General features: G+C 34.6%; 15 protein-coding genes and 6 pseudogenes across 21 annotated transcripts, besides 4 other annotated features; 9 read left to right on the top strand and 12 right to left on the bottom strand.

Annotated features, from left to right (window-relative positions):
• Positions 1-3,005: part of a mobile genetic element that runs on past the window's edge.
• Positions 872-1,605, bottom strand: TVAGG3_0472950 (protein of unknown function, DUF4106 family; the record flags this gene model as incomplete). The annotated part of the gene is made up of 1 exon (XM_051235579.1): positions 872-1,605. A coding segment is annotated over one exon (734 nt), but the record flags the coding sequence as incomplete, so codon positions are not given.
• Positions 3,006-3,359: 354 nt separating the features above from the next.
• TVAGG3_0472930 (protein of unknown function, DUF4106 family) lies at positions 3,360-4,571 on the bottom strand (the record flags this gene model as incomplete). The annotated part of the gene is made up of 1 exon (XM_051235578.1): positions 3,360-4,571. A coding segment is annotated over one exon (1,212 nt), but the record flags the coding sequence as incomplete, so codon positions are not given.
• Positions 4,572-6,385: 1,814 nt separating this feature from the next.
• On the bottom strand, positions 6,386-6,952 carry TVAGG3_0472920 (protein serine/threonine kinase protein; the record flags this gene model as incomplete). The annotated part of the gene is made up of 1 exon (XM_001293699.1): positions 6,386-6,952. The coding sequence occupies one exon, from the start codon at positions 6,950-6,952 to the stop codon at positions 6,386-6,388; it is 567 nt and encodes a 188-aa protein (XP_001293700.1).
• A 119-nt stretch (positions 6,953-7,071) lies between these two features.
• Positions 7,072-8,004, top strand: TVAGG3_0472910 (transposition; the record flags this gene model as incomplete). The annotated part of the gene is made up of 1 exon (XM_051235577.1): positions 7,072-8,004. The coding sequence occupies one exon, from the start codon at positions 7,072-7,074 to the stop codon at positions 8,002-8,004; it is 933 nt and encodes a 310-aa protein (XP_051093401.1).
• Positions 7,072-8,004: a mobile genetic element.
• Positions 8,005-8,469: 465 nt separating this feature from the next.
• Positions 8,470-8,599: a mobile genetic element.
• Positions 8,600-8,942: 343 nt separating this feature from the next.
• Positions 8,943-9,580, top strand: TVAGG3_0472880 (protein of unknown function, DUF4106 family; the record flags this gene model as incomplete). Its single annotated transcript, XM_051235576.1, has 1 exon — positions 8,943-9,580. A coding segment is annotated over one exon (638 nt), but the record flags the coding sequence as incomplete, so codon positions are not given.
• A 337-nt stretch (positions 9,581-9,917) lies between these two features.
• On the top strand, positions 9,918-11,106 carry TVAGG3_0472870 (annotated as a pseudogene). Its single transcript has one exon. A coding segment is annotated over exon 1 (1,189 nt).
• Positions 11,107-11,219: 113 nt separating this feature from the next.
• Positions 11,220-27,986: part of a mobile genetic element that runs on past the window's edge.
• TVAGG3_0472860 lies at positions 12,301-13,165 on the top strand (annotated as a pseudogene). The gene has a single exon. A coding segment is annotated over exon 1 (865 nt).
• Positions 14,823-15,618, top strand: TVAGG3_0472850 (annotated as a pseudogene). The gene has a single exon. A coding segment is annotated over exon 1 (796 nt).
• On the top strand, positions 16,452-16,886 carry TVAGG3_0472840 (annotated as a pseudogene). The gene has a single exon. A coding segment is annotated over exon 1 (435 nt).
• TVAGG3_0472830 (uncharacterized protein) lies at positions 16,922-17,341 on the top strand (the record flags this gene model as incomplete). Its single annotated transcript, XM_051235575.1, has 1 exon — positions 16,922-17,341. One exon carries the CDS (start codon positions 16,922-16,924, stop codon positions 17,339-17,341), a length of 420 nt encoding a protein of 139 aa, XP_051093399.1.
• TVAGG3_0472820 (uncharacterized protein) lies at positions 17,358-17,627 on the bottom strand (the record flags this gene model as incomplete). The annotated part of the gene is made up of 1 exon (XM_051235574.1): positions 17,358-17,627. A coding segment is annotated over one exon (270 nt), but the record flags the coding sequence as incomplete, so codon positions are not given.
• On the top strand, positions 18,027-18,722 carry TVAGG3_0472810 (protein of unknown function, DUF4106 family; the record flags this gene model as incomplete). Its single annotated transcript, XM_051235573.1, has 1 exon — positions 18,027-18,722. The coding sequence occupies one exon, from the start codon at positions 18,027-18,029 to the stop codon at positions 18,720-18,722; it is 696 nt and encodes a 231-aa protein (XP_051093397.1).
• On the bottom strand, positions 20,086-20,667 carry TVAGG3_0472800 (KilA, N-terminal/APSES-type HTH, DNA-binding family; the record flags this gene model as incomplete). The annotated part of the gene is made up of 1 exon (XM_051235572.1): positions 20,086-20,667. A coding segment is annotated over one exon (582 nt), but the record flags the coding sequence as incomplete, so codon positions are not given.
• TVAGG3_0472790 lies at positions 20,989-21,178 on the bottom strand (annotated as a pseudogene). The gene has a single exon. A coding segment is annotated over exon 1 (190 nt).
• TVAGG3_0472780 (organellar and viral DNA polymerase type B) lies at positions 22,363-22,871 on the bottom strand (the record flags this gene model as incomplete). Its single annotated transcript, XM_051235571.1, has 1 exon — positions 22,363-22,871. A coding segment is annotated over one exon (509 nt), but the record flags the coding sequence as incomplete, so codon positions are not given.
• On the bottom strand, positions 22,966-23,249 carry TVAGG3_0472770 (organellar and viral DNA polymerase type B; the record flags this gene model as incomplete). Its single annotated transcript, XM_051235570.1, has 1 exon — positions 22,966-23,249. A coding segment is annotated over one exon (284 nt), but the record flags the coding sequence as incomplete, so codon positions are not given.
• TVAGG3_0472760 (uncharacterized protein) lies at positions 24,346-24,501 on the bottom strand (the record flags this gene model as incomplete). Its single annotated transcript, XM_051235569.1, has 1 exon — positions 24,346-24,501. One exon carries the CDS (start codon positions 24,499-24,501, stop codon positions 24,346-24,348), a length of 156 nt encoding a protein of 51 aa, XP_051093393.1.
• TVAGG3_0472750 lies at positions 24,850-25,600 on the bottom strand (annotated as a pseudogene). The gene has a single exon. A coding segment is annotated over exon 1 (751 nt).
• Positions 25,776-26,000, bottom strand: TVAGG3_0472740 (phage tail repeat-like family; the record flags this gene model as incomplete). Its single annotated transcript, XM_051235568.1, has 1 exon — positions 25,776-26,000. One exon carries the CDS (start codon positions 25,998-26,000, stop codon positions 25,776-25,778), a length of 225 nt encoding a protein of 74 aa, XP_051093392.1.
• On the bottom strand, positions 26,551-26,952 carry TVAGG3_0472730 (uncharacterized protein; the record flags this gene model as incomplete). Its single annotated transcript, XM_051235567.1, has 1 exon — positions 26,551-26,952. The coding sequence occupies one exon, from the start codon at positions 26,950-26,952 to the stop codon at positions 26,551-26,553; it is 402 nt and encodes a 133-aa protein (XP_051093391.1).
• TVAGG3_0472720 (uncharacterized protein) lies at positions 27,641-27,931 on the top strand (the record flags this gene model as incomplete). Its single annotated transcript, XM_051235566.1, has 1 exon — positions 27,641-27,931. A coding segment is annotated over one exon (291 nt), but the record flags the coding sequence as incomplete, so codon positions are not given.

Here is a 27,986-nt window from a genome sequence, read left to right as displayed (position 1 = left end):
GAAATGACATTTTACTTAGAATAAAAAGATGGACGTATTCGGATATCTTATTGAATTGAAGCAGAACAAAGTTTATACTCACAAACAATACAAATACATTGACAGAATAGTTCTTTACACAAACAATGGAAAATGTTATAGAATAGCAGTCTTTGCTGAACCTAAATATTTTCATAAAGCAAAGAAAGTTGGTATAACTGAAATGGTGAAAGTTCTTGAAGCAGACAAAAATATAACTTCAAAACTTACAGATATTTCTAAAGGTAAGTTTATCTTACAATATTATGTCAAAACTGGCGTACTGTCAATATTTGACGGAGAGAAGTCAGTTCAAGAACAACTTACTGACCTGCTGCCAAATCTGCTCGATGGAAGCTGTCGTTATGCCAATCTGAGGAGCCCCAGCAGGTTTCATCGAACGAATCTTCAAAAGAGCATCTTCCGTGAAAAGTGCTATTGGTTTTGTAAACTTCTTTGCTCTCAGTTCATCTGGACCGTCTCTGTCACCAGTATATTGTATTTGTACAGTACCAACAGTTGAAATACCACCCATAAAGTCTTCTGAGTCAGCAAATGGAATGCCAAGCCAAAGTTTGAACGGTCTCCATTTGTATATTGAGTTTTTTGACCTCCTGTATGAGTCCATACTTTCACATATGGCATAATAGAACTTTGCATTTCAGGGTTAATGGTTGTTGTGAAGTTGTTGTTAAAGTTCATAGCATCTAATGTCAAGTTGTATGACCTCATATCCTCAACTGTAGAATATTCTTCTCTTGGATAATATTTGCCATCTATGTTTATATGATATTTAATACCGGGGTTGTAGAAACAAGAATAGTCATTTATAGTTCGTCTGAACAGTACAAACATAGTATCTGCATGTTTCATTGCAGTTGTTAAAGCAATATCTGTTCTTGCACCTGGGTCAGCACTTTGGTTTCCAACTTCACCTGCAAAGTCTTTGACAGATATTTGGTGTATAGGGAACATAAGTGGAACTGCAATATATTTGGCAGCTAAAGCATTTGAAATATCTGGGTCCAACATATAGACTGCAAGTCTGCTTTCTATTCTCTTGCATTCAAACTTTTCGCATGTAAACTTAACTGGGTCCCAAGCAGTTCCAGCAGCATTGAAATAATAGTTTACTTCATTGTTGAAGTTTGAGAAACCAAAGTCTAAGTCAACTTTGTCTTTGCAAAATTCGGCGAATGATGTTTGATTTGTTCCCTTTACGTCTGTAAGAGTGAATGGGTCTTGTGTTGGTGCAATGACTAAGTTATTTTTGCTTGGAGTAAGTTCGATAGAAATTTTTCCTGCCCAGTTTGGCAAGTATCTTAAAAACCTGAAGATGAGGAAAGATGACAAAGGAACTCTAAGTTTCAGTTTTACTTTAGTGGCAGCAGTTCCATCTGAACCAGAAAGGTTAACATAAACTCCTGGAACGTTAGGGTCAAGTCTTCTTATTTTCTCAATATTTGCATACTGGTCTGTTTGTTCTCTAGCTTGTGGTTGTACTGAGTTTCTCAAAGCGAACCATTCATAGTTTGCCCATGTTACTGTTTGAACTAAGTCAGAGTTAGAATATATCTTATATCCCATGAAAACTTCTGGAGCATATTGGTATCCGACATAGAAAATTCCATTGCAACCTTTCTTGTCAGACAACTTGGCAGAAGGTTTTATTTCAATGTCTTGTTCCACGTATAAGAATGAGTTGTCAATAGAAATAATATGAAACCTGTCGCAAGCAATATCTACTGTTGTTGAAGAACCTTCTCCAAACTCACCTACGTTTCCATAAGAAACAGCAGTTGTATATTCGTAAGTTCAGGAACTATTTTGACCTTCTAATGGCATTGTCGCATTCGTTATACATTCGGAAACATTTCCGTTCATGGCATCCAAAACTGTTGGCGTTATATTCTGAGCGGCGTACATTTCATATGGGTAAATATAGAATAGTTGGATTTATGTGTCATAATAGAACCATCGGACCAAGCTTTACTTTCTTCCTGACTGAGTTTTTAACTCTTCTTTTTCCTTCATTGCCACTACTTTCACTAGATAAGTTACTTCTTCACTACTTTCACTTTGTTCTACTCTTCTCTTCTTCTTTGGTGTTCGCTTTTTGGTAACTGCCTCTGCTTCAAGTTGTTGCATCTTTGCCTCATGTTCTAGTATGTTTAAATTTCCCATGTCCTTTTTGCCTTTGGGCTCTGGTCGCCCATCTCAGGTAACCTATATCCTAGAAAGATTTTGTCATAGTTTGTATTTGAGTCTTCGCGTATTGTTTGCATGACTCTTTCCTGAGTTTCCGGTTCAAGCTCTTCAAACAGAGCTTGTCCATATGGAATAAGCTCGTTTCCAAATATATTTTGTAGCATTCTGGTTTTCTTTCCATGTTACCAATAATATCTTTTGTGAATGGGAAAGCTTTTACCCAATGTTTCAGTCTTGCGTCATTTATTTCTGTAGTTGGTTTTATTTTGTCAAGGAACATGTTTTTCAATACTAACATTTCATTTGGTACTGTCCATTTGAGTTTTCTTAAATATTCATCCTTCTCAGTTCATTGTCTGCAAAGTAAGTTTTTATGACATTTTGTAAACTTTCGTTTGCAAGGTCATGTACAATAGGTTCTCTTCCTTCTATCTCCTAACTTTCTTTCTAAACTCTTCACCAAATATACCATCTCTATGGTTCTGTGTAGTTCTTTGAGATAAATGTTCTAGAACGTCAGGTGTTATATTCCATCAGCCATGTTCATTTCATACTGGTCCAAAATATCTGCATGTTTCATATCTTTCAATGGCATTAAAGCCGCTGAAAATACCAGCTATATCTGGTTCACCATTCACTTCCATTGCGTCTACAACTTCTTGGAATTGTGGTTGTAAGTTTATGAACCACCTATCCGGATTAGCTTTATGACCCCATCTCATTGTAGTTCCATAGTCTGCAGAAACAAAAGTAGGTTTGTTTCCATATTGGTTAGGTTCTGAATGAACTTTAAACAATGTTTCATTTCTATATGTTTTGTTGAAATTTAACCTTTTATTTTCACCGAGTTCAGCCAAAGATTGAACGTTATATGGTCGTAAGTAAAAAGGATTGTTGTATTTGCGTACACTTTCTTTCAGTTCTTCCATTCTATGCTGAATATTTTCATCTGATGTTGGAGTCTTTTGTATGTCGGCGAACATTTTTCGATATTCTTCTACTATGTCAGCTGAATTTTTCTTAGACTCTTGGAAAGATTCCATATTCTCCGCATACTCTTGTTGAGGGTCAAGATTTTTCGGCTGTTCCAAATCTTCATCTAGTTCTGTGAAGTTAGTTTCCAAAGGAGGGACTTGTTTGTTTCCTTCAGGCTCTTCTAGCTGTTGTTGCTGAACTATTTCTTCCATGTCTGGTTGTATCTGAACTTCTTCCTGTGGAGTTTCTTGTACCTCATCTGCTGGCATTTCATATATTCCGAGACCGTTTTTAACAAGTTCCCTATTTAAGTCATCCGCATTCATAACCCTTTCTTCTTTCGTTCCGTCTCTATTTTTTACGCGTTTCATGAAGATAGTTGAATTATCATTTATCTCTGACACCAAATATCTCGGAGTAAATTCATTCATGTCATTTGGATGATATGCTATTAAATCATATCCCTTAGCGAGCTTGTATTTTCCAGGTTTGAAATTATATCCCATTTGGTGCTGAACCATAAAGCTAAATAGGTTCGGGTCAGTATTTCCTTCCTTGAACTTTCTAATAGCTTCTTTATATCTGTCACTAAAGTCAAGAGTATCTGGGTAACCATAATTTTCCTTAAGCATTTTTAAGAATTCTTGGTTTCCTTGTTCTCTACTTCTTTTATGTCCTTGCTCTGTTTGTGGTGCTGGATTTTGAACTGTTGGTTGTGGTGCTGGATTTTGAACTGTTGGTTGCTGTGCAGTGTTTTGAACTGTTGGTTGTGGTGCAGTGTTTTGAACTGTTGGTTGTTGTGTTGGTTGTTGTGTTGGTTTTGGTGCATGCCTGTGTCTGTGTCCATGTGACGATGTAAATGTTTTAGGTAGTCCTGGTGCAGGTGCTTCTCTTGGAGGGTTTGGTGGTATATAAGTTCCACCAGCTGGCACATATGTTCCATCTGCAGCATAATGTCCTACCTGACTTTTCGTTCTTAAGAAAGCATTTACTAGGTCTGTTTTGGTCTGTTGTAACTCTTTTTCTTGACTTTCCACAACAGTTGCTCTAACGGCGTCATAGGCACTTTGAACTGCCTGTCTCGTTGCTGCATCTGTTATTTTCGTCATATTTTGTGCTACTTCTCTTAACTCGTTGTCGAAACCTTCAGACTTCAGTTTCTTTCCAGATGAGAAGTCGTTCACTAGTTTCACCTTACTATGAAGAGCTTCGAAGGCGTTCTTAAAGTCAGCATTCATTAAAGCTTCATTTGAACTGTCTTCATCCGCTTGTATTTTTGTCCTTATTGACCCTATAAGTTGGGCTGCTTTAGCGTTGGCTTGGGCATCTAACCAGTCATTATTAGCTTTTATATATTCTGCGCTTTTCATTGCCTTTTGCATGGCTGCGTCGTTATTTTTACTTTCTTGTGCTAAGTTTTCATACTGTACGGTTTGGTTTTGCAACTGTAAAAGTTTTTCTGCCTTTACATTTGCTTCAACTTCTTTTTTATACTCATCGCTATCCATATATGTCTTCAGGGCTTTTTGTTTTATTTCTTCATCTTTCAGTACTTTATATTGAGTAGTATGGTTTTTCAAATTTATAACATCTTGTTCCATTTTTGCTACTTCTGCTGCTTTTTCTGACACTTTTTCGCATATTCCTCTGTACTTAGTTCTTTCAGTTGTTCTTCTTTCTTCTTTTTCTCTACGTTTAACTCATTGAGTTTCTTTGTGTGTCTGTCATATTCTAGTTTCTTTTCGTTTTCACTTATTTGTTTCTGTATGTCTATGTTTGACTTTTTGACATCTGTTATTTGATTTTTGAGTGAACTCAAATTCATTTGACTTTGAGGGTTATAAGCTGTTCCGTCTGCAGCTCCACCATAGCCTGCCATTTTCGCTAAAAGTGCCGCTCTTAAACCTCCACTCTGTGCACCAATAACTCGGCTTAAAAGCATAGGGTTGCTTGACATTTGTTGCAACATAGTGGGGTCATTCATCATTTGTTGTTGCAACTGTTGTTGTGGTGTCAGTTTTACTATTGTGTTTCAATGCTCCCTTCCTCTTACGTATATTCTTACGTAGCTTACGTGGCATTTTAAGTGAAGTTAAAAAGCGGTTTTTGACAGATGTTTATATGACACTATTTGTTCAGCACAAAAACTACTCGGTCAAAGTGTTGTCAGTTTTGTAAAATAACCGTCCTATCTCATTCTATAAGGAGAAAAGGCTTCTCAAAGTATACTTCCTTGGAACGCCCGTAACTTTTCCTGTAGCGACGATAGACCCTTACTTGTCCGGACAAAGTTATACTATTTTGAGTGCTCTACAAAAAAGTCAACGGCTGGTCGGCTGGGGTTCGGTCCTCCTCTTGGGTCTTGGGCAAAATTTCTTAGGGGCTAGAAGGGGCGCAGCCCCTGGAAGCCCCATTAACTTTTTTTTTTATTTTCTCCCCAAATATATAATACCTTCCTTATAAACGATCTACTTTCTTTGAATACAAGTATAATTTTACATTTTAGGAAAAAAATTTATTTTTTCAAATTTATCTTATAACAATAGAGATTTATATATATGTGTGTCAATATAGGCTTTAGTGGTATAAAATTGGGTAGATTTTGTTTTATTTTGAGTAAAAAATTCAAAAAATACTACCTCATTTTGCGTGCAAAGGAATAGTCAGAGCTATTTAATAACATTTTACGAATGAACTATGGAATTACTATAACTTTTGAAGAAATTTCAAAGTTAATAGAAGATTGTATTTTAGAAATCAGCTAAAAGAATGGTGTGCATGCATCAAGCGTTAAAGTATCCTAATCAGAATATAGTAATATACAATGATTAGCAAAGCAGATTTGAATCGGCAAGAAGAGTTGCTTAAAAAATCAGTTGAGTCTTCTCTAGTTTCCACACTGCCTATTCCTGTTTAAGTGCGGTTATTCCTATTCCAGTTTTTGGTGCTTTACTATGATAACCAAATTGATTTGGTTATCATAGAAAAGAGACCATTATCATGCTTAGAATTAATTATGTTTAGGGTCGGTTTATTGGAATAAGGAAGTTTATAATACGTGAACACTTGTTTCCTCATCGAAAAGTCATAACGCATAAAGTCGATGTTTCCTTAGTACAAAAAGTGACATATGACGCTTAACTCTTTATTCCAGATAATAACCATATTTATGGGATGAAAAAGTTTAGGAAGCTTCTCCCCAATTTCTGATACACGGTGTTGTATCGAAGTAAAAGAAAATTTTTGGAACAGAATTTGATCGAGCCAAAATTGTTCTTTTTGTTTGATTTGATTTGAACTCTTTTGGTAACTCAGTTACTGTCAATGTCTTGGATGTTTTATATTCTTTTATTTTTGTCCTGAGTGCTTGCTTTAGTTGAATAGATTCCAAAATCTCATATATTTTATTTTTGGAATAACTAGTCTTTCTACTGATTTCCTCTATTAATGTTTTCATTCTTAATTTAATAGTTATTAACTGTGGAATATCTTGAGTATTCATTGATTGTCGATATTCATCTAATAAATGAGCCCACAAACCAACTAGCTTAATTCTATTCTTGTCTGAATTCTTTTTAATCTGAGACAAATCAAATGTGGGATTGTTAATTTGATTAATCACTCTTTCAACAGTTTTTTGCTTATCAGTAACTTCTAATTTAGATATTTTGAAATCTACTTGATTCTTCAATTCGGAATTAATATGTTGATGCTCTTTTTGGAGAATATCTTTATCCATTGTGTAATGCATGAAAATTCGGTTCAATTCATTTTTGACACTTTACATATCGGATGTATTATCTAAGAATTATATTATAAAATAATAATTTTGTGTTTTATAAGTTTATTTGTATAAATTGATTCAAAAAAATGGAAAGACAAGAAGTGGATCTGCCAAATGAAAATCAGATTTATATTACGGCATATCTTGAATATTCTATTGGCAAAAAGACAGCAGACCAAGTTGCAAAAGATTTGCACATAGGTAGAAAAAAATTATTATTAAAATGGCAAGAACTTGGTTTAAATCCAAAAAAGCTCGGAAGACCAGAAACTCCTCTTAGAACAGATTTGTTACCAACCATTCACGAAATAAAAGCTAAGTACAATCTAGGTTATAAAAAAGTTTTAGAGAGTTACATACATGATGACACAGTTTCATTTCACGATATGCTTAAATTATACGAAAAAGAGAATCTTTTCAAATTTCGGCGAGATCCAGAAAAAATTGATGAACATCCAAATCAGTATGTTTCCCAATACGTAAATCAGCAATGGCATACTGATTTAAAAAGCTTCAAAGAAGAGACAAATGGTACCAAGCATACTTATCATTTAATTGCCTTTATCGATGACAGATCTCGTTTTTGTATTTATTACGAAATTCTTCCCGATAAAACAATGAAATCAACTTCAAAAGCTTTACAAAATGCTATCGACTCTATCAAAATTATTCCATACGAACTTTTGACAGATAATGGATGCGAATTTAGAGGAAAGGACTTCAAAAACGTTCTTCAAGTAAATGGCATTCAACACCATCGGACAGAACCTTACACACCACAGTTAAATGGTAAAATAGAACGTTTTTGGCAAACAATCTTTTCGGTTCGCCCAGATTTTATCGAAATAAGAGAATTTTTACCTCACGCAATAGAAGAATACAACACAGTATGGGTTCATACAGCTTTTAAAGATCTTTTCGGTGGAAAACCTACTCCAAAATCAATTTGGGACCAGGGTCCTAAATGGACAAAGGACTTAAACCCAAATCCTGAGTTCGAAATACAGCCTTGTAACTAAAAATAAAGTAAAAATACGAATAAACATTTTATTATAATTTAAATAATTTTTTTATTCATAAAGTAATACGATATATAGCTAAGCTATGTAAGGATATTCTGATGCTGAGAGTTTAAGAACTTTAAATTACGTATAGAAAAAAAAATTCATTTAATATTTTGTAACATTTTTTAAATTGATAGATAGTTAGATTTTGTAGGGAAGGTAAGATTCTTTGTGGTAATAATGGTCGTTGAAATTAAAATGAATGTAAGATTTGTGGAGAAATTGTATAAATTTGCATAGTGTTAGATTCAGAATAGGAGCATATGAGCCAGTGATTGTGTCTAATGTTTTTAAGGTGCTAATTGGAAGTAGAAAAGAAAAAATTTGTTGCAATAACATCATATTGCAAAAAAGTTTTTAAAATATGATGTATGAATAAGAGTATGATTGGTATAGATTTGGGTTGTATAAATGTGATTGAACAATTGTTAATGGAAAGTTCAAAAACTTGGGTGCAATCAGAACTGATTGCACCCAAGTTTTTGAACTTTGTATAAGGAATTGTTGGCTATGATGTACTGATCATGAATCAGTACATCATAGCAAAAAAAAAAAGGTAGTGGGGCTTCCAGGGGCTGCGCCCCTTCTAGCCCCTAAGAAATTTTGCCCAAGACCCAAGAGGAGGACCGAACCCCAGCCGACCAGCCGTTGACTTTTTTGTAGAGCACTCAAAATAGTATAACTTTGTCCGGACAAGTAAGGGTCTATCGTCGCTACAGGAAAAGTTACAGGCGTTCCAAGGAAGTATACTTTGAGAAGCCTTTTCCCCTTATAGAATGAGATCGGACGGTTATTTTACAAAACTGACAACACTTTGACCGAGTAGTTTTTTGTGCTGAACAAATAGTGTCATATAAACATCTGTCAAAAACCGCTTTTTAACTTCACTTAAAATGCCACGTAAGCTACGTAAGAATATACGTAAGAGGAAGGGAGCATTGAAACATCCAATAGTAAAACTGACACCACAACAACAGTTGCAACAACAAATGATGAATGACCCCACTATGTTGCAACAAATGTCAAGCAACCCTATGCTTTTAAGCCGAGTTATTGGTGCACAGAGTGGAGGTTTAAGAGCGGCACTTTTAGCGAAAATGGCAGGCTATGGTGGAGCTGCAGACGGAACAGCTTATAACCCTCAAAGTCAAATGAATTTGAGTTCACTCAAAAATCAAATAACAGATGTCAAAAAGTCAAACATAGACATACAGAAACAAATAAGTGAAAACGAAAAGAAACTAGAATATGACAGACACACAAAGAAACTCAATGAGTTAAACGTAGAGAAAAAGAAGAAAGAAGAACAACTGAAAGAACTAAGTACAGAGGAATATGCGAAAAAAGTGTCAGAAAAAGCAGCAGAAGTAGCAAAAATGGAACAAGATGTTATAAATTTGAAAAACCATACTACTCAATATAAAGTACTGAAAGATGAAGAAATAAAACAAAAAGCCCTGAAGACATATATGGATAGCGATGAGTATAAAAAAGAAGTTGAAGCAAATGTAAAGGCAGAAAAACTTTTACAGTTGCAAAACCAAACCGTACAGTATGAAAACTTAGCACAAGAAAGTAAAAATAACGACGCAGCCATGCAAAAGGCAATGAAAAGCGCAGAATATATAAAAGCTAATAATGACTGGTTAGATGCCCAAGCCAACGCTAAAGCAGCCCAACTTATAGGGTCAATAAGGACAAAAATACAAGCGGATGAAGACAGTTCAAATGAAGCTTTAATGAATGCTGACTTTAAGAACGCCTTCGAAGCTCTTCATAGTAAGGTGAAACTAGTGAACGACTTCTCATCTGGAAAGAAACTGAAGTCTGAAGGTTTCGACAACGAGTTAAGAGAAGTAGCACAAAATATGACGAAAATAACAGATGCAGCAACGAGACAGGCAGTTCAAAGTGCCTATGACGCCGTTAGAGCAACTGTTGTGGAAAGTCAAGAAAAAGAGTTACAACAGACCAAAACAGACCTAGTAAATGCTTTCTTAAGAACGAAAAGTCAGGTAGGACATTATGCTGCAGATGGAACATATGTGCCAGCTGGTGGAACTTATATACCACCAAACCCTCCAAGAGAAGCACCTGCACCAGGACTACCTAAAACATTTACATCGTCACATGGACACAGACACAGGCATGCACCAAAACCAACACAACAACCAACACAACAACCAACAGTTCAAAACACTGCACCACAACCAACAGTTCAAACACTGCACCACAACCAACAGTTCAAAACACTGCACCACAACCAACAGTTCAAAACACTGCACCACAAACAGAGCAAGGACATAAAAGAAGTAGAGAACAAGGAAACCAAGAATTCTTAAAAATGCTTAAGGAAATTATGGTTACCCAGATACTCTTGACTTTAGTGACAGATATAAAGAAGCTATTAGAAAGTTCAAGGAAGGAAATACTGACCCGAACCTATTTAGCTTTATGGTTCAGCACCAAATGGGATATAATTTCAAACCTGGAAAATACAAGCTCGCTAAGGGATATGATTTAATAGCATATCATCCAAATGACATGAATGAATTTACTCCGAGATATTTGGTGTCAGAGATAAATGATAATTCAACTATCTTCATGAAACGCGTAAAAAATAGAGACGGAACGAAAGAAGAAAGGGTTATGAATGCGGATGACTTAAATAGGGAACTTGTTAAAAACGGTCTCGGAATATATGAATGCCAGCAGATGAGGTACAAGAAACTCCACAGGAAGAAGTTCAGATACAACCAGACATGGAAGAAATAGTTCAGCAACAACAGCTAGAAGAGCCTGAAGGAAACAAACAAGTCCCTCCTTTGGAAACTAACTTCACAGAACTAGATGAAGATTTGGAACAGCCGAAAAATCTTGACCCTCAACAAGAGTATGCGGAGAATATGGAATCTTTCCAAGAGTCTAAGAAAAATTCAGCTGACATAGTAGAAGAATATCGAAAAATGTTCGCCGACATACAAAAGACTCCAACATCAGATGAAAATATTCAGCATAGAATGGAAGAACTGAAAGAAAGTGTACGCAAATACAACAATCCTTTTTACTTACGACCATATAACGTTCAATCTTTGGCTGAACTCGGTGAAAATAAAAGGTTAAATTTCAACAAAACATATAGAAATGAAACATTGTTTAAAGTTCATTCAGAACCTAACCAATATGGAAACAAACCTACTTTTGTTTCTGCAGACTATGGAACTACAATGAGATGGGGTCATAAAGCTAATCCGGATAGGTGGTTCATAAACTTACAACCACAATTCCAAGAAGTTGTAGACGCAAGGGAAGTGAAATGGTGAACCAGATATAGCTGGTATTTTCAGCGCGGCTTTAATGCCATTGAAAGATATGAAACATGCAGATATTTTGGACCAGTATGAAATGAACATGGCTGATGGAAATATAAACCTGACGTTCTAGAACATTTATCTCAAAGAACTACACAGAACCATAGAGATGGTATATTTGGTGAAGAGTTTAGAAAGAAAGTTAGGGAGATAGAAGGAAGAGAACCTATTGTACATGACCTTTGCAAACGAAAGTTTACAAAATGTCATAAAAACTTACTTTGCAGACAATGAACTGAGAAGGGATGAATATTTAAGAAAACTCAAATGGACAGTACCAAATGAAATGTTAGTATTGAAAAACATGTTCCTTGACAAAAATAAAACCAACTACAGAAATAAATGACGCAAGACTGAAACATTGGGTAAAAGCTTTCCCATTCACAAAAGATATTATTGGTAACATGGAAAGAAAACCAGAATGGCTACAAAAACATATATTTGGAAACGAGCTTATTCCATATGGACAAGCTCTGTTTGAAGAGCTTGAACCGGAAACTCAGGAAAGAGTCATGCAAACAATACGCGAAGACTCAAATACAAACTATGACAAAATCTTTCTAGATATAGGTTACCTGAGATGGGCGACCAGAGCCCAAAGGCAAAAAAGGACATGGGAAATTTACAACATACTAGGTGAACATGAGGCAAAGATGCAACAACTTGAAGCAGAGGGCAAGTTACCAAAAGCGACACCAAAGAAGAAGAGAAGAGTAGAACAAAGTGAAAGTAGTGAAGAAGTAACTTCATCTAGTGAAAGTAGTGGCAATGAAGGAAAAAGAAGAGTTAAAAACTCAGTCAGGAAGAAAGTAAAGCTTGGTACGAGTGGGTTCTATTATGACAAATAAATCCAACTATTCTATATTTTTACCCATATGAAATGTACGCCGCTCAGAATATAACGCCAACAGTTTTGGATGCCATGAACGGAAATGTTTCCGAATGGTATAACGAATGCGACAATGCCATTAGAAGGTCAGAAATAGTTCCTGGAACTTACGAATATACAACTGCTGTTTCTTATGGAAACGTAGGTGAGTTTGGAGAAGGTTCTTCAACAACAGTAGATATTGCTTGCGACAGGTTTCATATTATTTCTATTGACAACTCATTCTTATACGTGGAACAAGACATTGAAATAAAACCTTCTGCCAAGTTGTCTGACAAGAAAGGTTGCAATGGAATTTTCTATGTCGGATACCAATATGCTCCAGAAGTTTTCATGGGATATAAGATATATTCTAACTCTGACTTAGTTCAAACAGTAACATGGGCAAACTATGAATGGTTCGCTTTGAGAAACTCAGTACAACCACAAGCTAGAGAACAAACAGACCAGTATGCAAATATTGAGAAAATAAGAAGACTTGACCCTAACGTTCCAGGAGTTTATGTTAACCTTTCTGGTTCAGATGGAACTGCTGCACTAAAGTAAAACTGAAACTTAGAGTTCCTTTGTCATCTTTCCTCATCTTCAGGTTTTTAAGATACTTGCCAAACTGGGCAGGAAAAATTTCTATCGAACTTACTCCAAGCAAAAATAACTTAGTCATTGCACCAACACAAGACCCATTCACTCTTACAGACGTAAGGGAACAAATCAAACATCATTCGCCGAATTTTGCAAAGACAAAGTTGACTTAGACTTTGGTTTCTCAAACTTCAACAATGAAGTAAACTATTATTTCAATGCTGCTGGAACTGCTTGGGACCCAGTTAAGTTTACATGCGAAAAGTTTGAATGCAAGAGAATAGAAAGCAGACTTGCAGTCTATATGTTGGACCCAGATATTTCAAATGCTTTAGCTGCCAAATATATTGCAGTTCCACTTATGTTCCCTATACACAAATATCTGTCAAAGACTTTGCAGGTGAAGTTGGAAACCAAAGTGCTGACCCAGGTGCAAGAACAGATATTGCTTTAACAACTGCAATGAAACATGCAGATACTATGTTTGTACTGTTCAGACGAACTATAAATGACTATTCTTGTTTCTACAACCCCGGTATTAAATATCATATAAACATAGATGGCAAATATTATCCAAGAGAAGAATATTCTACAGTTGAGGATATGAGGTCATACAACTTGACATTAGATGCTATGAACTTTAACAACAACTTCACAACAACCATTAACCCTGAAATGCAAAGTTCTATTATGCCATATGTGAAAGTATGGACTCATACAGGAGGTCAAAAAACTCAATATACAAATGGAGACCGTTCAAACTTTTGGCTTGGCATTCCATTTGCTGACTCAGAAGACTTTATGGGTGGTATTTCAACTGTTGGTACTGTACAAATACAATATACTGGTGACAGAGACGGTCCAGATGAACTGAGAGCAAAGAAGTTTACAAAAACCAATAGCACTTTTCACGGAAGATGCTCTTTTGAAGATTCGTTCGATGAAACCTGCTGGGGCTCCTCAGATTGGCATAACGACAGCTTCCATCGAGCAGATTTTGGCAGCAGGTCAGTAAGTTGTTCTTGAACTGACTTCTCTCCGTCAAATATTGACAGTACGCCAGTTTTGACATAATATTGTAAGATAAACTTACCTTTAGAAATATCTGTAAGTTTTGAAGTTATATTTTTGTCTGCTTCAAGAACTTTCACCATTTCAGTTATACCAACTTTCTTTGCTTTATGAAAATATTTAGGTTCAGCAAAGACTGCTATTCTATAACATTTACCATTGTTTGTGTAAAGAACTATTCTGTCAATGTATTTGTATTGTTTGTGAGTATAAACTTTGTTCTGCTTCAATTCAATAAGATATCCGAATACGTCCATCTTTTTATTCTAAGTAAAATGTCATTTCCGAAAAATAGAAGCGTGAGTGTTTCAAAAGGTTTAATGGCGGTGGCAGATGTGAAGTTAAATTCACCAACTCAAACAAACAGTCAAAGTGTTATTGTCAATGTCAAAGACAGAGATGTTGAAGTGGGGAAACCATACGAGACGAAGATGGTATAACAATTGTTCCTGTAAAAGAACAACCAACATATCCTGAAGTTAGCAGAGACTTAAGTTCTGTTGCAGATATTCGAAACGACTACCAACAACTGAAAGACAAACTTCAAACTCAGGAGAAGATTTGTCAAGCTTTAAGTATAATGTTAAACTTGGTCGAACACAACCCTGTAAAAGTGAACTCATATGTCATTGCACCTCATGAAGTTTTGAAAGAACTATTGAAACTTTTGACAGAGGCAGACGATATAAACATCAAAGAAATAGAACCCGACATTAGTTGCTGTGGTGTTTCATATAATGTCATTGACAAGATATACGTTATGAAAGGAGGTGAAACGTTGAACTTAAAATATAGTTTCCCAGACGTTATAAAAATATTTGACGACCACAACATTTCATTAAAATTTATTTGCTAAGTAAATGGCAGAAGACATAATGGTTTATACTATTACGACTAAAAACCCTGAGTCATATAATTCTATAACAACAAACTTACAAAGTCCTCAAGGACGATATTGTAAACTAACCTTAAACACAATGACGACTAAAGCCTGTTTTGCTCTTTTGACACCAGAAGACTTTATTGTTGTGAATGGTAAAAAATACTCCTTTGAAGATACTTACTCAGATATACCACCAACAGGTTTTGTTGACTTATTTAATACTTTAAGTACGGTGTAACATGTGCTGCAACTAGAGCAGGTTTCATTATGTTTGGATGTCCGACTGAGTTTACTATAAACGATATGAGCTATAATACAAAACTTATTTCTGGTTTTTACTACCAACAGTTTCCTATAACAGGAAAAGGTGTCATACAAGGAATGTCTATTCCATTGACATTAAGCACACCAATCTTATATATTGTTTCAAACTTAGGTTCAAAGTGTTATTCGAATGTCGACAGAAACTATTATGACCAAAAGATACTTATGCGTATAAACAATACTTTCTCTGCTGGTTTGCCTATTGTTCATTCGAATGCAGAATTTTCAACCTTAGTGAACTCAAACACTTTGGCAAGTATAACGTTGACATTAGTTGACGCAAACTTTGTTCCTGTAAAACTTTTATGTCCTATGTATTTGTCAATGACGGCAGAAAGTTTCGAATTGGAAGATGCAACTGGTGAAAGTATTGTATTACAAGAACAACTTCAACAACAATAGCTCAAGAACAACAAATGCAACAAATGCAACAACAAAGTCAAGAATAAAAAAAAATATTTTTTTTATTTTTATAAAAATGTACAGAATAGATGTTTTCAGATTTTTATGACTTCCAAGCATTCAGAAATATGTGTCCATTTAGAGACTATAACAAAGCAGTCGAGAATTTGAAACGTTTAGTCATTTATGTCGACTCTGCCCCAGAATGTTATGTTATGAAAGAATGGGATGTAGTCTTTAACAAACCTAAAGCGACAATAGTTTCAGAACAAGAATGTAGACAGAAACTTAAGAAAATAAAAGTCGTACAAGTTGGCATGAAGATGTTAGATGCTTGGGATATCTTATTGTCAAGTTAGAAGATTTTTCAGTTCGAGGTATAAAGTTCTATACACCTTCTCCAAAACTTCTATTCTATCTTCACTGATATAAATATGAACAAGTAAGAATGGAAAGAAAATATTATAGAAGCTTGGTTAGACCATGTCAAAGAAATTATATGCAATGGAAACGAAAAGGTTTATGAGTATATCTTATGTTGGTTTGCAAACATCTTACAACATCCAAGTGCTAAAAATGAAACTGCTCTCATTATAATTGGAAAACAAGGAACTGGTAAGAACACATTCTTTACAGATATCTTATGCAAACTATTAGAGGGCTATTCGAATCCGAATATGACAAACTTAGAAAACATCTGTGGCAAGTTTAACTCCTCAATAGAGAAATATGAAACTTATAGTTTGCAATGAACTTCAAAGTATAGATACACAAAAGTTTTAAACTCAGATGCTTTGAAGAGTCTTATAACAGATAAAGTTGGAGTTGTTGAAAGAAAGTATAAAGACAAAGAGTTTGTGAAAATGTTGCAAACTTCATTATGGTTTTCAAACAATGCTGTTCCGATGAAGTTAGAAAGTTCTGACAGAAGATATGTAGTTGTCAGAACGTCCAGATTCTCATATGCAAGATACAGAATATTTTGACGACTTAGCAGAAACTTTGACATCTGACTTTTACAACCACTTGTTCTCATATTTTATGACATTAGATATTTCAAAGTTCAATCCAAGACAAAATTCCACATACCGAAGAGAGACAAACATTGTTAGAAGCAAACAAGAGTGTATATGAACTGTTCATAGATGAAACTGACTTTGTGTCATTAGATGAAAGGTCATTGTACGATTCGTATAAACAATATTGTCAAGAATATGGTTATATGACAGCGTCTAAACGAACATTCTTGGCAAATGTCAAAAGTCTTTTAGACGTACAGAATGGTGTATATACAAAGAAAAATTTTTATGAGTAAATTTTAAAAAAATATTTTTTTATCCGATAGAAAAGATGGCAAAATTCATCTCAGTAAACAAGTACATGTCAGGACTTAAAGAAGAACTAGACCCATTCACATATTTGAATGTTTACTTCTACCATTTTGAAAAGTCTTCATTCAGCAAAGTTTGGAACATCGAACCAGTTAAGTTTGCTATTGTGACTAAAAATGGTGCGAAATTTGAAGACTTAGACATAGAAGGTTTATTAGCAGTCAAAGAAAGTTTTGACAGAAGGTTCTCAAACCTTAAAGAAGGCAAAGCATACAAACTTGTTATACCTTATGAACCAAAGAAAGCAGACGACTATGAATATTATGAGTCTAAAGTTGTAGAAGTTCAAGGTAAATTGGGTAAAAAGATTTTAGAGTCTAAGCCAGTGTTTACTCCTAAAGAGGAAGAGAACATTGACATTGACCCAGAAATGTTCTAAAAATAAAATTTTATTTTTACATGTCAAATTTCTTTTTCTCTGGAACTGGTTCAGGTTCTTTCTTCTCTTCTTCTACTTTCTTTTCTTTCTTTTCTTTCTTCTTCTTTTCTGGTGGAGTTATGTCAAATTTGGCGCAACTATATTTATGTAAAAGTTCCTTGTCCTTTAATAGCTCTTCTATTCTGTTTTCTATTTCATCTTCAAGAACAGCGCATGTGTCTTCTTTGCATTCTAAGAAATTTTGTTGGACTTCATCTTTCCAAGAGGCGTCATCTCTGTCAACAAGTCTGTCATTGACAAATTTTAAGACTGCTCTGCTTAATGTTTTATGGTTCTTGTCATATTCCCAGAAACAGAACTTTAGAACAAATTCCCCTTTCTTGTTTACACTATGTAAGATTTTATGGTCGACAGATGTTTTGCTGTCAAAAAGTTTGTCTCGAATATAGATAGCGAAATCGCTAGACATTTTCTAAAAGATAAAAATTTTAATTTTTCTAAAAATATGTTAGAAAAAAAGTTTGCTGACATTGACAAGAAATTTGAGAATGTTTTAAATAAGAACAAGAGGAAGTTAGAAAATGCTCAGATAAAACCCATACATGACAAGTTCTTATTTGCTCAGAATGGTATAACAGGTCTAATTGCACCACCTGGGTCGGGTAAGACTTTCACTTATCTTAAAATGGCTGCACAACAACAAGAACTAGATGAGAAGAACCCATTCTATGAGTTAGTAGTCATTTGTAGTACTTCTGGTCAATTTGACCAAACCGTCAATTCGTTCAAAGATATTATAAAGAAGTCTAAGTTAGTATGTATAAAAGACTCTGAGTTGTTAGATTGGATAAAGAAGTACCAAAGAAGAGTTTTGAAGTATAATGCTATAAATGAGTATATAAATTCTAAGTTTAAAGACCCAAATGAGGAAATGCAGAGAATATTAGAGAAGAAACACTTCAGAAACAAACAGAAAGAGATAGAATACATTTCGAAGAAATTGCAATCTTACGATTGGAAGACATACCCTCATAGGTGTCTTCTTATCTTAGATGACTTTGCTTCTCATCCTTTGCTTAAGAATAGAGAACAAGATATGTGTCGAATTCTTAAGAAGCTCAGACACTTTAACATCTCAGTTGTCATTTGTGTACAGACAGCAAAGAGTTTAAGTAAGGATGTTAAAAGAATACTGACTGACATTATACTTTTCCCCGGATTGTCCGAAGACGATTTCATGGAACTTATGAAAGAGTCCATGGCAGGTAAGTTTGACAGACATGAACTATGGGAGAAGTACAAAGTCATACAAGACCCTCATACTTCTTTCAGAATTCATATCTACGCGAACAAAGTTCAAATTGTAAAAAGTCAAGCTTGAAAAATAAAGAGTTCATTTACCCTACTTGTTTGAAGTTGTCAAAATACTCTGTTATTTTTCACGATTTTCATGAGTTTTGGCGACTGGGGTTTTTTACTTACTCGCTGTTCTTCACTGTTTTCATACGGAATCTCTTCTCTCGGTTTTCCGAGGGAAGCAAGCATATGCCATTTTTTGACGAAGTGAAGGTTTGCACTTCGTCAAAAAAATCCCTGAAATCAAGAATTTTGTTGCTGAATTCAGCAAAAATAATGTTTAGGTGAAGAGGTGAGATCTCACCTGTTTTCTCACCTGTTTTCTCACCTGTTTTCTCACCTGTTATTTTATAAGCGTTTTACATGGTAAACGTTATTTTTTAAATTTTGTGAAAACTCAACGGTTTGACACATGCCCTAAAAATTATTTTACTCAGAATTTTCATACGGAATTCAGCAAAAATAATGTTTAGGGTAGAAGGTGAGATCTCACCTGTTTTCTCACCTGTTATTTTATAAGCGTTTTACATGGTAAACGTTATGAATTCGTGAGACTCTAAACAGTTTCGTAGCTTCTATTTCTTCTTTTAGTACATCGAATGTTTTAACGATACCGAAAGTTTCTTTATACTTCTTCTTGACGTCAGATAGAAGGAAATCTTCTGCTGTTGGATAGTTTTTGTTCAGAAATTCTAAAAAAAAAATAAAAAAATAAAAAAAAAATAAAACTAACTTTATTTTTTATTTCGGGAAAATTCATGAAAATTCAAGAGGTGAAAAAAGAGGTGAAAAAACAGGTGAGATCTCACCTTCTACCCTAAATTATATTTTTACTGAATTCAGCAACAAAATTCAAATTGTAAAAAGTCAAGCGTAAAAATAAAGAGTTTAGTCTTAGTAAGTAAGTCTGTTGTGGTGCTGGGGCTGTCGGTTCTTCTGGCTTTGGAAGGCATTCAGGAAGAGGAACGTCAGTCATCCGTTTGTGTCCTGTCGGATGGAAAAATTTTTCCTGTCGGATGGAAGAGTTCTTCCTGTCGGAAGGAAAATTTTTTCCTGTCGGATGGAAAAATTTTTCCTGTCGGATGGAAAATTTTTTTCTGAAGTTCGACCAAAAAGTTCTCAATTTTCGAAAATTTGAATGGTTTACGGACGGACAACTGGAAAAATTTTTCCTGTCGGATGGAAAAATTTTTCCTGTCGGAAGGAAAATTTTTTCCTGTCGGATGGAAGAGTTCTTCCTGTCGGAATGAAAATTTTTTCCAGTTGTCGGGAAAATATTTTCCTGTCGGATGGAAGGACTCGGAATGCCAGAAGGATTTGACGAGGCAATTTACCTTATAGAGCTACCTGAGCCATCTGAAGTCAAGCTTGAAAAATAAATGGTTCATTTACTCTGCTTGTTTGAAGTTGTCAAAATACTCTGTTATTTTTTCCTTCAGTAGCGGTAAGTCTTCTTTGAAGGTAAGTATTGTACAACCTTTCATATCATAGTGTGTTTGAGGTAACGTATCTTGAACTATTTGTTTCACATCTTCATTCGGTGTCATTGAAATCGGTAAGTTTTCGCGATAGAACCAATTTCTGTCAGATTTGTAAATCTTAGCAAGGTCGTAAAAGCTTTTGTTGTTTCTTCTGACTAAATGCAACATAACCATATCTTTATCTTCTTCATTTTCCATCTCTTCAGTATAAATCATATACTTATAGTTCTTTTCCTTTCCTTTTGGTACTGAACGTGGTATTCTTTTCTGAATGCTTTTGTCTTTTGCTTCAAGCTTGTTTTCCATCTCTTCACGTTCTTGTCTATGAATTTCGTCAAGAAGTCTGTAAATATTCCAAGCATAACGAGGCGAAGCCCACATTGCAACAGCATTTACAAGAAGTCTATGTACATAATATCCTCTCAAACCGTTTGGCAATTTTTCACGATTTTCATAGAGTTTTGGCGACCCAGAAAAAAGTCGGTCTCGCTGTGCTTCGCTCAAAAGTTCTTGTGTGCTTTGGTTCCTAAACCAGTCTTTAGGAAGCTTAGTATCTGGAGCAAAACATGCTGTCAAAATACTTTGCATCTGGTACATATCGTCTTTGACCGAACGAATGAGACGGAGTTGTTTGTTATACTGTATGTACTCATATTCTTCATTTATAGCTTCATGAACGATAGCAGTTGTTGTGTTCTCTGTTGTTGACATATCTGTCTTTACATACAAAATAAAAAAATATTTTATAAAAAAATTAGCGTTATTTTTTCTATCTTAAGGAAATTCACTGTTTTCATAGAGTTTTGGCGACTACGTTTTTTTACGTACTCGCTGTTCTTCACTGTTTTCATAGAGTTTTGGCGACTACGTTTTTTTACGTACTCGCTGTTCTTCACTGTTTTCATAGAGTTTTGGCGACTGGGGTTTTGTACCTACTCGCTGTTCTTCATGATTTTCGTACGGAATCTCTTCTCTCGGTTTTCCCGAGGGAAGCAAGCATATGAGGAAATTCATGAAATTTGGTCATTTTTCAGCAAAAATAATGTTTAGGTGAAGAGTGAGATCTCACCTGTTTTCTCACCTGTTTTCTACCCCAGTTATTTTATAAGCGTTTTACATGGTAAACGTTATTTTTACATTATGACACGAAGTGAAGGTTTGCACTTCGTCAAATTTTATAAAAAATTAGCGTTATTTTTACATTATGACACGAAGTGAAGGTTTGCACTTCGTCAAATTTTATAAAAAATTAGCGTTATTTTTACATTATGACACGAAGTGAAGGTTTGCACTTCGTCAAATTTTATAAAAAATTAGCGTTATTTTCTATCTTTCACAAAAGACCAAAAATAAACGCTTTACATGTATTTTTCAGCAACTTCGTCAAATAATTTTATAGCTTTATCTATCTCATCTACTTCAAACGTTTCTTTACCTTTTATGGGAGCACCATACATTTTCTCAAACTTTTCAAGTAGTTCTGTTTCTGCAGCTCTCATATCATTAGCAAACACAACCTTGACTCTATTGACTGTACTGTCATATCTTTGAGTTATATTATATGTTCTTCCTATCTTATATCTTTTTGTATTGAAGTCCTTCGGTTTCTGAACGATGTAAAGTAAGCCTTCACTGCAACGTTCCGTATCGAATGAACCATATGTTATGAAGTTATATCCAACAACTGGATCTAACCATAACAAAACTATTGGTATAAGACTTTTGTCTATAAGATATGCTGCAGTTCCATAGAATTTTACCGATATCATAAGCTCAGGATTTCTTGTCAAAATTTTCTGAGTAGAAGCATTTCTAACCCAGTCCTTTGCTTTCTTTCCAGATGGAGATATAATGTCTGACAAAGAATATTTGTTGTATTTCTTTGAGTATCTTACGTTTAAATCACCTATTCTAACCACTTTGGTGTCATTGTCTATCTTTCTAACTGTTTCAAACTCAATGTTTGTCATTTCTGTTCTTACATACAAAATAAAAAAATAAATAAAAATAAAACTAACTTTATTTTTTCTGTCTTAAGGAAATTCATGAAATTTGGTCATTTTTCAGCAAAAATAATGTTTAGGTGAAGAGGTGAGATCTCACCTGTTTTCTCACCTGTTTTCTCACCTCTTTTTTCATGAGCGTTTTACATGAATTGTACGATGTATATTTGAAATCTTAAACAGTTTCGTAGCTTCTATTTCTTCTTTTAGTACATCGAATGTTTTAACGATACCGAAAGTTTCTTTATATTTCTTCTTGACGTCAGATAGAAGGAAATCGTCAGCAGTTGGATAGTTTTTGTTCAGAAATTCTAACATGTCCATTTTATTTTCTGCTGGTTTTTCTGCTTCTTTCTTTAAATCTGCATAGTCGTTTCTCATTCTTTCTATCTCTTTGACGGAGTAGTTATATCTCCTCATTGCTGCTTTACATTTAGAACATTGCGGGTTCATTTTTGCGTTATATTCTGAAACCTTACCAGCTAAAACAACTAAAGCGTCAATTGCTCTCTTCATCTCAAACATAGCGGGTCTTATTTGTTTGTTCCATACTTTGCCTCTTCTATCTTTATCTCTTATCTGCCATACACATTCAGCAACTAACGAAACAAAGTTGTCGTAGGTCTTAAATTCTTCAGATTTATATATGTCAGAAACATTCTTATATACCATGTCGCAATCTTTGTCCATAACCTTATGGTTGCAATGAAATCCTAGAAACTCATAGTTTACCTTTCGTATGAACTTCTTTATTTCTACTGAGTCAGTTGCTTTGACTTCAATTTCGTCGAATTCAGGAATAGTGAGTTTTTGTTGTTGGATTTCAGGCAATTTGGGTAAATGGTCGATGAGGTCCTGCATTTCATAAAGATACTGTTCATTTGTTTCATCTTTCGCACTACAGTCTAAATTACATGTTAAAAGTTCTTGCTTTATCTTCTGGATTTCTGTTTCAAAAGTATATGAAGAAGGAATGAAGCTTTTCATCTCTACTAACATTGACGTAGGATTCATGACTAACGAGTTTGGTGCTGTTGTTTGAATTGTTGTTGTGCCGATTGTTGACATTTTATTTTTTTATACAAAATAAAAAAATAAAAAAAAATAAAACTAACTTTATTTTTTATTTCGGGAAAATTCATGAAAATTCAAGAGGTGAAAAAAGAGGTGAAAAAACAGGTGAGATCTCACCTCTTCACCTAAACTTTATTTTTGGGTCCTTTACACTCATTACGAAGAAGTCTTGACAAAACATTTACGAAGAAGTCATGAAAATTCAAGAGGTGAAAAAAGAGGTGAAAAAACAGGTGAGATCTCACCTCTTCACCTAAACATTATTTTTGCTGAATTCAGCAACAAAATGAACGAGGTCAGGATGTATGTAAATACATTTGAATTCATTCATAACACCCTTAGTAAGCTCATAAAATGCTTGTTTTGAGGTCGAGCCACTTTTGGCTCCACCGTATTCTTTCAACCAAAACTCAAGAATTTCCTGCATGAATTTTGTATAAAAAGCAACCGTCTGAATTCAGACTGTTGCTATATTCTTCACAAAACATTTACGCTCATTACGATGAAGAAGTCTTGACAAAACATGTACGATGAAGTCATGACAAAACATATACGAAGAAGTCTTGACAAAACATTTACAATGAAATCATGACAAAACATTTACCCGACATTCTCGTCAAATACAAAAAAATGAAAAAAATGACACTTTTTCATTAGATAACTGTTATTTTTTGACGAAGTGAAGGTTTACACTTCGTCAAAAAAATCCCTGAAATCATATCTTTACATACAAAATAAAAAAATAAAACTAAATTATATTTTTTTCTATCTTAAGGAAATTCATGAAAATTCAAGAGGGTAGAAAACAGGTTAGAAAACAGGTTAGATCTAACCTTCTACCCTAAATTATATTTTTGGGTCCTTTACACTCATTACGAAGAAGTCTTGACAAAACATTTACGAAGAAGTCTTGACAAAACATTTACGAAGAAGTCTTGACAAAACATTTACGAAGAAGTCTTGACAAAACATTTACGAAGAAGTCATGACAAAACATTTACGAAGAAGTCTTGACAAAACATTTACGAAGAAGTCATGAAAATTCAAGAGGGTGAAAAAAGAGGTGAAAAAACAGGTGAGATCTAACCTTCTACCCTAAATTATATTTTTGGTCCGGGAACAACTTTCTCTCAATTGGAGCTGTGGCATACTCTTTGCGTAAACGGTTCAGACCTTCTTCGAACTCTTGGTCTCTCTTCGATTTGGACTGAGATTGGAATTGCTGGGGTGGAGCTTGCTGGAACATCCAAGGGTTGGGGAAGTAAGGCATAGGCAGAGGAGGGTAGTTCGGGAAGCCTTGTGGTGGGTAGTAACCTTGAGGTGGAAATTCTACATAACCTGTGAAGGCGACATCCAACCAGTTCAGTAAACCTTAACGTTTAACTTCACTTTTTTATGTTTTTTGTGAAAGTGTCAAAAATAAATTGTTTTCATGAGTTTTCTACGATGTTAGAAAAAATGTTATTTTCTAATATCTTCACATTCAATACTTTTTCAGCACTTTTCCGTAGTTATATATGAAAGACAATTCGAGATAAAAGTCATAGTACAATGGAATAATATGTTGCACATCATTTGTTGTGAACCAAACTTGAAAGTCAGAGAAACTGTTACTAGGTGGTTCGTAGAATTTAGAAGCAAAGTCATAAAAGTCCTTACCAATACATAGAAAACTATTGTTGCTTGAACTGAAACTTGCATGACACATAACATTTTGAGGGTCAAACACGTTTCTATAAACTGTCAAATCTGCTGGTGGAAGTATAAATTTAAATGGACCATCTGGTGGTAATGGTTCGTTCTGGTTTAGTAACCGAAGAAATTGTGCCCAAGAACGTTTGTCTACTTTCCAAAATAAAAACTCTGTATCTCTTGGAGGGTTAATTTCAATCTTTTGAAATGAAACGGTGGAGTTCATCTTGTCATATTCTAGTTTCAGATAGTATGTTCCATTTAGTAAAGAGTCGTATTTTTTCTTGAAATTCCCAATAATATTTGTTCATTTGAGTTTGAAAGTCATTTAGAGTTTTCTCAAGACTTTCGTCTGAACGAACTGTAAAGATTCTCATTTCGTCAAATTTGTCTATTAGACCATCAGAACCTTTATACTGCCCATGAAAATATACTGCGAACATAAATGCGTTAGTTCTATTTGAAAACAAAACTCTTCTAAATCCTATTGCCTTTGCATCTGAAGGACTTTGAAGCCAACGAATTGGATAGTCAAACCTGTATACTCGGGATGAAATTTCTTCATCTGAAATAGTCCTACCAGCATTTGTAAAGATATAGTCTAACGGTTTTGTATCTGCTACTTTTGTTCTTTGTTTTTCAACCTGAAGCATTTAATATATGTAAAAATATATTGTTTTAAAATGGTATGCCATTTCATATTTCTCATCTAACAAACAAGTTTCCCAACTCTGCTTTTATTCTAGCAGACTCTGCTTTTATTCTAGCAGATTTTCTATCCATTCTATATGGGGGCATTTTTATAAAAATAAAAAAATATTTTTTTCTTTACTTAACATAACCGCCTGCTGCCATAAGTCTTTGACGCCAACCCATACCAGCTAATGAAGGTTGACTTGGTTTAGTTTCCAAACTAAACTTTGGTTTTGGTTTATCTTCAGTTTTTGGTTTTTCTTCTTCTATCGGTTTTTCGTCACTTTTCGGTTTCTCTGACTTTACTTCACTTGCAGGAACAGTTGTGTCGTCAACATCTTCATAAATATCATATGCCATTTGTTTTTGTTTTCCTTTCAACTTTTTGTGTTTGTTGTAAAGTTTAGAATATTTCGACTCTAAGTCAATGAGATGTTCTATAATGAACTGTTGGTCAGTGAAGTAAACTTTTCCATCTGTTGTCTCGAAAGCTCCTTCAGACTTCAATATTTTATTTGTGAGAGTCTGTTTCTTTTTTGAGATACTTGCCGTTCCATTTTTATGAAAAGTGACTTTGTAGTTAGGGTTTGTATTTCCAGACCTGGCACTTTCTATTATTGAATTTTTCTCTTCATCTGTAAGTTCTTTGACAGGTTTTGACAATGGTTCTGAACTTTTTGTTTGTGGTGTCAAATCTACCGTTTCAACTTCTTCGGTCATTTCATCTCAGTAAAAAATTTTAGTTTGGTTTGTTTTCAACTGGTTGTTGTTGTTTTTAAGTCGGTCTAAACTTCCTGAGGTATAGGAAGAACTTGACAAACACGTTGTGTAACTGCTGGAAGCCGACAAATCCATCTTGAACCCATTTTGTCTCAATGCTGTATTGTTCATTTCATCTCAGTAAAAAACTTTACATTCCCCACGTTTGAGGCGGTTGAGGTTGGTTATTGTTTACCCATTGTTGTGCATGGTTATATCCTCTGTTAAAGAATCTTTCACCTTGGTCCATATAGTGTCCTGCTTGGTTATAGTAGTCATTTGCTTTGTTATAATAGTTTCCTGCTTGTCTTCCTACATTGTCCATCCATCCTTGAACTTTTCCTCTTGTTTCAGGATTTGGAATAAGATTTGTTGCATCTCGTGCTACATCCCAACCTTTCTGTACAGTTTGTATAATAGGTTGTGCTTTCTCTTTAAGTATACCTAATGTACTCAAAATCTTCCTTCCAACTCCAAATACACCTCTGGCTATTGTTCCCACTGCGGGTAAAAATCTGGATGCAACTCCTGCTAATGCGCCAAATAAACCCATTTCTTATAGGATAAAAAATGACGAATCCAAAACAAGGACCCCTATGTTTCTAAAGCGACAAAAAAGCACTCATGATAAAAATCTTTAGTTCAAACACCAAATGCTTGGTTTATGGATATCTTGGAAAACATTCCGAGAGTTAGAACAGATGGACCACCATACTGGCTAATATTTGTTGGTCAAAAACAAGATACTGTGAAGCCATACCATTATGGTCCAAAAATATTTTAGATGTGAAAACTGCTTTGACAATATTCGTTGACAAATACCATCCAACAAAACTGACATCTGACTGTGAAAGTTCTTTCAAATCAGATGATGTAAAAAACTATCTGCGTTCAAAAAATGTAAACCAATATTTCATTGTCGACCAAAACCATTCTGCTCTTGGTGTCATTGACGGTTGTATAAAAATGTTAAGAGACTTAAACCAACCACAAGGTGGTGAAGCAAATGAAATGTCATATGACGACAAATATAGACACTTCTCCATGGCAAAGATGAGACAAGTTTTAAATATTTACAATAGCCGTAAACAAAAAGGTTTGGGAAACCACTCCCCCGAAGAAATGAAAAACAACCCTGACTTAGAGAAAGACTATATATTTAATAATTTAGTCAAAAGAGACAAACAAGAAAGAATGCCGGGCTTCAAACTTCAGAAAGGTGACAAAGTAAAAATATAGAAATACCTAAACGCGACCCATATGAAAATACTATTGACTATGACAACAATGGGAACCCGACAGGTACTCACATTCGTGTTCGTAAAAATAGAAGAAAGTATACAAGAGAATATTATGAAGTTTTAGGCAAACATGGCAAAATGTACACACTGCAAGCAGAAGATAAAACTACTATTGTCAGACCTCGTTTCAAACTTGTCAAAGTTCAAGGTGGTATACTTTCAAAGACAGTTCCTAACAAATATAAGACAACTCCTGACGAATATGCTAAAGAAGTTGAAAATGACGACTAAGCATTTCTATACCATGCGTAAACTGTCATGTAAGGTGGCATGTAGTCTTTACTTT

The sequence above is a fragment of the Trichomonas vaginalis genome, chromosome II (genome assembly GCF_026262505.1).
Source record: "Trichomonas vaginalis G3 chromosome II, whole genome shotgun sequence".
Classification (NCBI taxonomy): domain Eukaryota; phylum Parabasalia; order Trichomonadida; family Trichomonadidae; genus Trichomonas; species Trichomonas vaginalis.
The sequence above is the reverse complement of the archived record's forward strand: the minus strand, read 5'-3'. Positions and strand labels throughout refer to the sequence as shown.